Below are 10,692 nucleotides of genomic sequence, written 5' to 3'. Positions count from 1 at the left end.
AGCCCCAAGTGTGTAATTCGTTTAACTAAGGGATTCACAACAAAAATATTTGCAATCTTTTCAACCAGAATGATTTTGAATCGTTAAAAAAAAATAGGAAAGCATAAGCTAAAATCACAAGAACTCCTTTTTTACATCACTGTCATAGCATAAATCATTCCCTACATAACAGGCAACCAGTTTTTCATTGACAGGGGTCCATTATCAACGGGATTACCTGGCCCACAAAAATTATAAATCCAGGTAAGTGATAAACCTGTTCTTAGGTAATAAAGGTAACCTATCCTTTGTGAATATCTAAATTCCACCCCTTACTTTTAAACAAACTTTGATTTGTGGGGGGGGGTTTTTTTTTTTATTTTTTTTTTTTTTTTTTTTTTTTTTTTTTGTTTACATCTTTACGCACAAGATGAACAGGTAGCTTTTATATCAATTTCTTCCCTTTTTTTAAGTTAATAACATACTGGGGGAAAATATTATCAGAAAATCTCTTTCTTTCAAACAAATATATTTAATTCAGTAAACTCATCGATATCATAGAAATAAATTTTAACTTTAAAAAAAACTTATTTTTAATTGGTATAAAACCTGTGGAATTAAATTGCCTGTTGAACCATTGGTCGTTCGGACGCAAGGGTAAAAAGTTCAATTGTGTTAGATTGACTTCGCAACAAACATTTTACATTTACTACTCCATTTGTATGAAAAATCAATTTTGATTCATAGCGTCCATATCCTGCAAAAACATGACATGCGAATTTATATTACCTACCCTCCATAAAGATTCGAAAACAAAGTTGCATACCACGACCAGTTTCTACAAGCGATGACATCACAATTTATGTACAAGTGGTTTTGGAGATACTAATTTCCGTCTCTAAATGGTCCATAACTTTTCCAAAATGATTCCTTTGCATCTGAACTCCAAACAATGATTTTATTCAAGTTCTTATTGTAATGTTTCTTATTAGAACAGCCCTACTGTTAATGTGTGGTTTAAAATAAGTCCATTAATCCGATGGTAAATAAGAAAGATCCGTATTTTCTAGAGATTGGTATATATAATTACAGATTAAGAAAAACGAAATAGACATTTATTTTACATTTCGGACAGCGCAGTATGCATTATTGCGGAAAAATCAAGGAAGAAAAAACTTAATAGAAGTATGCATTCACACATGCGAGTTGAACAAAAAGAGTAATATCAGATCATGCAACCAAAACAAACAAAAATGAAAATCAGAGCAAATTTCAGAAGACACAATATGACAAATGATTTTAGTTGGGTTTTTTTTTTCAGACTTCTTTCGCCATTCATTGTTACTAACAATGTAATATCCTTAGTAGGTAACATGTGGTGTTCTTAAAGCTGTATGAGAGTACAGTTCATCTAGTTCATTCATATGTTGAATAACTACATATTCTTATACAAAACTACAATCAAAAGTCGGGCCATGCATTTTGCTTAAAGAATCTTGCTTGCTAGCATCACACGTGAAAAATATGGAGACCTGTCGCACATTACGAGTAAAGATTGATGTCAATGGATACTGCTATAACTAATTTTAGGATTCTTAAGTTGTAAAAACTGCAATTTCAGCATACCCGGTATATATATATAGAATAGAGACATTTAAGTGATGTTGGCTCAACTGGAAGAGACAGGAATAAAGTGAAAACTTATTGGAAAAAAATAGATTAAAGAGTATGTCCCATTATAGGCTAGGTTTAGATGTGGGGTAAGAAACAGCGATGCAGAAATATTCATGAACCGAAAAGACAATGTCTTATTTTCTCATTTTTCCACATAAAAAGAAATAGATATGTTATTGTTAACTGACCTGCATACCCGAGTAACAGGATGAGTAAATCTGTAAGGCAATGATAATGAAAACTCCCTGGTAGATGTATAAGATGAGAAAAATTTTATTTTTATTATTATACTGAAAACAAAAAACCTGTTATTTGTTGCTGAAAACTAAAAAGAAAGAATCTACTATATTTGTAATTACATGTTTTGATAATAAACTTCAAAAATACAGAATTTATATTAGTTTATCTTTTAAATTGTAATGTGTCTATAACTATAAGGGAGAAATTCTTATATATTAAGGCAAATTTGATATTGTAAAATATAAATGCACTCCCAGCAATTTTATAACGATAGGTCATGTTGTGTTAAAGGCCGGCCGAAACCCTGGGGTCGTGGTTTCTATCCCTCTTGTGTCCCCCCCCCCCCCCCCCATGACCACGGCTTCTGATATGACACCAAAAACCTTGATGGTAACATTAACAAGCGCATTTTCAAGCAATCCGAAATTGTAAAAAGAAACACAATTTGTATGATCGTACCTACGCTCGGTACTGTATATTCAAAATAAACAGGCAGTGGTGGAAGATAACGGGAGAACTGAGTTTTAAACATAGTTCTTCCAGGATCTTTAACAAGCAATAAAAGCTTTGAACTTGCCTATACGGCCAATTTAACACTTTATGTGTTTAAAATCTAATATAATACATTCAATTCAAGTTTATATAACTTAAGTAATATGATCTCTGTAATTTATGACCAAGTTTATATAAATTAAGCAATATGATCTTTTTTAAATATTAAATGTATGATCAACGGCTGTATTGTAGAAGTAAACACTGTACTCGAGTAAAACAATTCTTTGGAGAATATATTTTGTGATTTCGACTGTGTTTGTAAGTATAAACTGCAATTATATAAACTTAAATTGGGCACAAGTCTGTTAGTGAATGATATTTACTTATACATTTTTGTGTCTTCTTAACTGTGATGTTTTAAATGTAGCGTTTGTTACTCAAATAGGTTAATGATAGCAACACCGACAGAAAGTAAATCTTAGTTAAAATAACACCGAGCTGCTATACATTCGTGCAAGGACTTAACTTACAGGAATGTACTTCTTACACCAAGATTTCAAATTTAAATTTTGTAATGGGGAGGGGTCCAACAAATACTGTTATCATTTAGAGGTTTTATTTAAATCATCAGGAAGAGACCGTCCTGACGTACACGCGTTAACAAATGTTTTACCTGGTGTGTTTTGGCAAAACAAATTATATATAACAACCGAATGCGTAATTGAACCATAATTTTATAATTTATAAAAAACTTTGTATGCTCATTAATGGATTTCAAATTCACAAAGATTTGAAATACTAACAAACTCATATATTATGTATCCAAATAAATTTTTTCAATAAAAACCGATTTAAAATGCCATATAATTTAATAGCGGCGTAGTGAATTTCATCAACCATTAGAAAACAGTGTAATTAGCGTTTCACATAAATAATCCATATTTACTTCGAATAACAATTAAAAAGAAATCAATTAATTGCTATTATTATAACCCCATTCATAGAACAAAACAATTCTAAATAGTAATATGAGTTTTAAGAAAGTTTAGACCAGTTAAAAAACAATCACCAGTATACAAAAAACAAGGACGGTCGGCTTCTGCCCACACCGATCCAATGTCTTATCAGTATCTAAAAATAGAATATTTGTATGCAAACACGACTCTCCTAATACCAATATTCAAACCATCCAAACAACACGAACTGTTCTGTAGAAAACGCCGTGCAAACTGACCTAAATACATACGACAATATATCTTGTCACGTCAGAGAGTGAAGTAAACTTGACTAACCGCAGTTTTAGAAAGTTGATGTATTTTGTCATGGTGTAGTGTAAACATTGGCGGCATTGTGTATTATTATTATTTAAAATCTATGTCATCATGACAATGAGTGGTGTGAAATTATCTGCCAAATAGTGTCCTAATTATATAACCTACCATGTAGATCTTGTTGGAAGATTTGTCATATAGTTGAAAACGTGTGTAATGAAGTAGAATAACTACATAACGTTATATTACTTTAAAACACAATCTTGTTGTAAGTAATGTGTGAATTTGTCCACCGAGCCATGCTAATAAGATTACAAGTTGTCCAACTCTTGTGAACTTGTAGAGTGACTTGTTATGATGGCTGTTTAGAATATATCAAGTTCAAAAAACTATGAATTGTAACAAGTACAAGTTATAACAGTAAATTACAGTATCTGTTCTTGTTATCTGTCTATTCTTGAAATTGACATACAAGCGTTCTGTTATGCTATCTTGTCAAATCGTGGTGTTAGCTTGTTAAAACTGTGTCTTATTATGTTAAAATGCTATGTTTTCATGTCAAAGTGTGATGTTTACTTGTCCACCTACTTCTTTTATGCTAAGTAAACATGTTATTTTGTCAAATTGTGGTGTTAACTCTTCGAAATAGTGTCTTTCTATGTCAAAAAGCTATGTTTTTTTGATAAAGAATAAGATTACGATATTGTGTAGCTTTCTAACATAAAAACACACTTTGTAGACAAGATCACACGGTACTTTGATCTCTTTACTTAGCTTTTTTGCCATGATAACTACACTTTTTGGATAATTTAACATTTACGTAAAGTACTTATTTATTAGCAAGATTCACTACTAAATAAGTGCCCACCCCCCCACCCCCTCCCCCCCGCAAAATCCCAAAATAACAACTCCCATCTATATCTTCTGCATAATCACGATTATGAACCGTAACTGATTATAGGCAATTAATCACAGCAAGGCCCCCAACAAGACCATGAAGTATGTGTGCAGAGAAGTTGAAGAAATTAATTTTACTTCATATAATGTGTAATGCAAATAATAAATATTAATATATAGATAATATATAGATTATAAAAACTATTACATTATGTAATAATAATAATAATAACAATCAACATCATTTATAAATATTATCATAATTATATATTACAATATATAACATATTAGTATGAATAAACGACACATGTAATAATATGGAAAAAAATAATTATCAAAAACTCACAAGATAAGTGAGTGAAACTTCCAGATTTCAATGTGCTGACAAAAAAATAATATAAAATTAATGTGTTCCCATCTATACCTCATTTATCATTTTCAGATATAGATATGCCAAAGTGACTTTTAACATCATTAGGCTTTTGTAACTTTAGAAATGCACTACTGTTTTCAATTTTAGGACAATTGTTACTAAAACTAAATCGCCAGCTTTAATAATTATGCAAATCACATTTAATCAGCGAAATCACACACAAATCTCGTAGAACAGAATATTGAAAAACAAAAAAAACTTTAGCATATGACCTTTAAAGAAATAATCTGAATATTATATTATGAGATAAAAAATTTCAGATTATTTCATTATTGTGTTTGATCAACAATATATTAACTTTTACAAATAATTCCCAAAAAAAGCAACACCCAAGTATAACAAAAAAATAGTTATTAATTATTCAATAATTTTAAATAAATTACTTGATCCCCTTTCTTCCACTAACTGATACATTGAAAGGTAGACTGCCTCTCAATAAACATTGACCCTATGTATATATTGGAAACCATACTGTGAAGTCATTCTCCCCCTACTGTGCTGGAAAGAACAGAAATCCTTGCCCCCTGCCAAACTCTAGGCCATTAAAGGCCTAGATTCCTACTAAATAATGTCCCCCCCCCCCACATCCAATAAACCAACTCCAATCATATCTTGCATCTTATCAGCGAATTATGTTACCATAACTGATTAGAGGGCAAATTAAGCAACAGTGCAAGGAACCCCACTAGACCCACGAAAGAAAAGTGTGCAGATGATTTGAAAGAAGTTTTTTTCAGTGAATTGGAATTAATAATAATATTAATTATTATTCTGATATTATATAGATGATAATAAGTATTACTTTAATGTTATAATAATGATAATAATAATAATAAAAATAATCGTAATAATTATAATAATAATAATAATTATTATTATTATTATTATTATTATTATTATTATTATACTACATGAAGGGTGATTAAAGATACAGTAATAATATTGAAAATAATAATGATAATAAAACACAAGTATAGCGAAAACTTCAGGTCCTGGAGTTCTTTGTGCTGACAAACAATATTTTTCTAATTAGAAACTGGGTTTTTTGTATTTATGTAATCAACATTATTTGAGCTTAAAATTATTGTGTTCCATCTATACTGAATTTTCATTTTCAGTATGCTGCCAAAAGTGACTTTTTTCATGCGTTGCTTTGTAACTTTGAAATGCACATACTGTTTTCAAATTTTAGACAAATGTTATTTACAGTATTCTGCAAGCTTTAGATGAGTGGAAGTCACAATTTTCTGAAATATCACAATTCTCCAGACAGACTTTGAAAAAAATAAAAACTTGCATATTTCTTTAAGTAAGTTTATCATTATTGTGAAAATAAGTTTCTAATTACCTTATTATTTTGTTTGATCAACAGATATTTTTCTTTACATAGAAATGCCCCCAAAAAACTAGTATAACTTTAAAGTTATCAATTATATATCAATTTAAGATAAATTACATTGTTTCCCTTCTCACTAATTGATACACTTGTAAGGTAGACTGACTCTCCAATATACATTGACACTTCTTAATTGGAACCATACTGTGATGGTCATTAGCCCCCAATTGTGCTGGTGAAGACAGAAATCACTTGGCCCACTGCCAAAATCTAGGCCTTTAACAAGGGGACATCTGATATGTACATGCAACTCTTGACTTACCTTTGACGTCTTGTTCATGTTCTCATGTGCAAAAGGTGAAACGCGCTATTCTTCTATTGGTTTGATATATGTGTTCAAGTTGTTATTCTTTTCAAATTAGACCAATAGGCATAACAGTTTAAAATAAAATGGTTGCATACGATGTTTTACATAAAATTATGATAAAATAATGGGGCTTGTTGCTGCATATTTTTGAAATTTTCAAAGGCGTGTTTTTCTACTGTTCAAGCTACTTGCGTTTTAGTGAAATTTTTCAACATATTAAATCCACCAAGATTGGCATAGAATGTATGCTAGTATATGGCACTGAACAAAATGGTGAAGTAAACAAGTAAGATATTGATAACATGCAAGACGAATGTAAATTTTCTGGATTATTTCAAAAACATTGCAACGGTTTAATACATTCTGTACAATAATTTGTTTATTAGTAAGAAAATCTAGCAAAAAACCATGTCAATAAGTTTTTACCACTAGTCACTTTCAAAGCACTTACTTTTTATGGTATGTTTGACAGAAATTATTTTTCGCCTAATGTATGCAGTTAGTACCTTTAACAGAAATGAAAATGAAATTGTAAAAAACAATATTGCAATATCTGCTTAGCAGCTTCTCTTTCTTTCTTGTCAAACTGCGTATTTTCGTATAAGATATAATATGCTTTTGCTGAAATTTTATTCAATGAGTCTTAAATGTTAGTCAAATATCGCGGTCGTATATGGTAAAAGTAACAGTCAAGACTTTTACTTTCAAGATCAGATTTAAGCAACCTTAACACAAAATGTGTTTCGTTTCTTTCCCTACATCAGACTGTATGACAAACTTAATTGAGGGCAATGAATGACCATACAAGTCAAAGAGCGATCCAGCAGCCTCCATGTATTGACTGGCAGCAAAGAAACAAAGAAAGAGCATTGGTACCTGTATGTTAGAGATGTATGACAAGGGTCTTTGGACAGATGTCAAGTTTCGATGTAAAGATCATGACGAAGAGGAGGTGATTACAGCGCATAAAATTGTTCTAGCAGCTAGAAGCCCCGTGTTTCAAGCGATGTTCTTTGGTCCTTGCGCTGACGGAAAAGGTGAAGTGGAACTCAAAAATGTAGAAAAGGAAATATTGCATCTGTTTCTAAGGTGAAGCTTCAATAAATCAGTTTATTTATTATTACTGTAAAACAAGAGCAAATATAAAAGTGGTGAAAGAATTATGCTGTAGGCTTTGATTGTAACGTTAATGTTTTCAGCAGGAGGAGTGGGGACTCGATCTCACGACCCTTGGTTGGGTAGCCAGACAGTGTTACTTCTGGACCACTGTGTCTGCTCTTAATACCCGAGATTGATATTGTTTTCATACTTACATCTTTAAAGAAACATTTTTTCGCGCATACTGAAAATTGGCAATTTTCCGCTTTCACTGTGTTATAACATTAGATTTAGTTTACTTTTGGTGCATTGTTTGCCAACAATAAAACAATCCTTCTCGTGACGTCATTGACGATTTAGTCACGATTTGTCAAAACGTGTGATCAACACATTATAACTCGGCTTTAACTCCAGCTCATTATTCTCCCTTTTTCACCAGGTTCATTTACAGTGATACAGTGGAACTGGCTGAGGAAAATGCCTTTGGAGTTTTGGAAATTGCACATTTTTATCAGGTTCCAAGTTTGGTACAGTTCTGTGCTGACTATCTGGCTACAATCATCACACCAAACAACGCTTGTGAAGTACTAAGAAATGCAATGTTATACAAGATAACTAGCCTGAGAGATGTTTGTTGCTCTTTTATCGACAATCAAGCGAAGCAAGTCCTCAACTCAGATAATTTTATGAATTTATCCCCTGAACATCTCTTGTACATTTTAAAAGGAGATACATTTTACGCCGATGAGGAAGAAATATTAAAAACGGCAGATAAATGGTCAAGGAAGAAAGTCGTTGGAGGTAACCAAGAAGAAACTGGTTTGAATATCCGTAAATGTCTTGGTGAGGCATTTTATCAGTTGAGGTTACCAACAATGACATATAAGTCCTTACTGGAATGTACAAGCCGAGAGGGATATTTTTCTGTTGCAGAATATGCAGATATTGCAGGCTACATTAACAAACTTCCAGGTATTTCGGTTCCAACTAATTCCTGCACAGTACGTTTGCCCGAGATAGAAACATTAAAAGTAAACAACAAAGACAAGGCCCTACATATAAATGACAGTGTATCTGTTTCCTTTGAGATACTTGTAGCAAAGGATGTAGCAATGTTGAATATTGCCCTCGAGGAAATTAAACCGTATTTGAAGAGCGTGAGAGACTTGTACACAAGTACTGAATCCAGAACTTCAATAGAAAGAAATGAAAGAATATCACCCTTTATGGATCGGGCTGTTCATTTTACTTATGACGAGTATGCAATTTTTTTGAAACCTATGAAAGAGTTTGAGCTTCCTGAAAATCTAGGACTAGAGTTGTCTGTCAATGTCGTAATTAAATATCTAGAATTTGAACAAAATTTTCGTATGCATCAAACACAGCCAGAAAACTGTAAAGTTAATTTTAATCCACCGTTAGTACTGGAAAAAAGTAGTACGCCCTATTGCGTGGAAATGAAAATTCAATATAGCTGTGAGGGTGCAGTTCAGATAGGTACAAAAGGCTCTAGACACAGCAGTGAAAGAATCTCCAGCAAATCAAGTGACACGCAAGCTAAAGGCTGTTTTTGCGGAATTAAAAGCATCGAATTTAAAAACATTTCTAATCGCGACGCTATAACTGACAATCAATCGACTGAAGCAAAGGAGATGGAATCCAATGATGACGGCAGAGATAAGGCGCATTGAATAAAGTTGAGTAAAGCTGTCTATCTTTCTTTTTTATATTATATTTCTATATAATATGAAATAGACAGACAGACAGACAGCTTTGATACATAAGCTAAATGAAAAGTGAAACTGGAACAAAATACACTGAATGTTTCATATGTACATATTTCAGTAAGATACACCATACATTTAATATTTTTCACGCACTGCACAGTAAATGGATTGTGAAAACATGTTTTATTTGCTTTTTTTTCAAATTTATACGTCACGACAACATCAATGAATAGGCGGATACAGTGGTGTCTGGTAGTGGGAACGCACTGATGTGAGCCTCCATTCCAATGCATTAACTATCCCAGATGCATGATCGTTTACTTCTTTATCTTGGAAATATTTCGGCTTGCTTCGACCGCAAAATGTTTTGTTCATATACTAGATCTAGAAATATTAGAGATATGGTGATCCGTGTAATTACAACACAAAAGCTGACAGGACAAATATTCCTGGATCAAAATAGTTAAACCGCCATTTGCAATTTTGCCAATATCGTAAAAAAATACTAGAATTACTAGCTTGAAATATAACGTAATTTCATAATTGCTGCCTCACTGGAATATCACGCCGTAGACATGTGACATGATATCCCACCCAGTCACATTATACTGACACCGGGCTGACCAGTCCTAGCACTTCCCTCTGAATGCTGAGCGCCAAGTGAGGAAGCTACTAGTACCATTTTTTACGTCTTTGGTTACCGAGGACACGTGTACACGTAACTAGGTGCATTTAGCAATTTATGTTATTTGAAAGATAAAGCGCCGTATGTACACATCTAATGATGTCTCTTAAAAGACTTCAGTACTTGTAACATGTGCAAATATTCCGTTCTTCTCAATCCAGTGCAAGAGAGCGATGATGGAAGCATACATTAGTGCTGTTGTCCGAAAACAGGGACAGTCAAACCAAGCTTGCAACATTTTCATTTTGTCATGTTTGGCGTTTCTACTTTATCTATGTAAACTTTTTCTAATGGATTATTTCAGCTTTTGATTTGGTTTAGTAGTATTCAAAACAATTACTTCTGTAGTGATGATTTTAACTTTTCTGGAGCTTGGTATTCTGCTTACTTCAGAGGTGGGTCGTTTTATGGCTAATCATTTTAATCGTGTAGCTAACATATCCTTCCTCAGAGTTTTAAATGTATTTTACCTTTAAAACTAATTTTGGGT

General features: G+C 32.4%; 1 protein-coding gene across 1 annotated transcript; it reads left to right on the top strand.

The window, feature by feature from the left end:
* The first annotated feature begins 2,581 nt into the window (after nt 1–2,581).
* On the top strand, nt 2,582–10,220 carry LOC123543710 (uncharacterized). Its single transcript, XM_045329779.2, has 3 exons — nt 2,582–2,706; nt 7,457–7,781; nt 8,230–10,220. The coding sequence occupies exons 2-3, from the start codon at nt 7,573–7,575 to the stop codon at nt 9,479–9,481; spliced, it is 1,461 nt and encodes a 486-aa protein (XP_045185714.2). The 5' UTR covers nt 2,582–2,706; nt 7,457–7,572; the 3' UTR covers nt 9,482–10,220.
* The last annotated feature ends 472 nt before the right edge of the window (nt 10,221–10,692 follow it).

This window comes from Mercenaria mercenaria, chromosome 6 (assembly GCF_021730395.1).
Source record: "Mercenaria mercenaria strain notata chromosome 6, MADL_Memer_1, whole genome shotgun sequence".
Classification (NCBI taxonomy): Eukaryota; Metazoa; Mollusca; class Bivalvia; order Venerida; family Veneridae; genus Mercenaria; species Mercenaria mercenaria.
The sequence above is the reverse complement of the archived record's forward strand: the minus strand, read 5'-3'. Positions and strand labels throughout refer to the sequence as shown.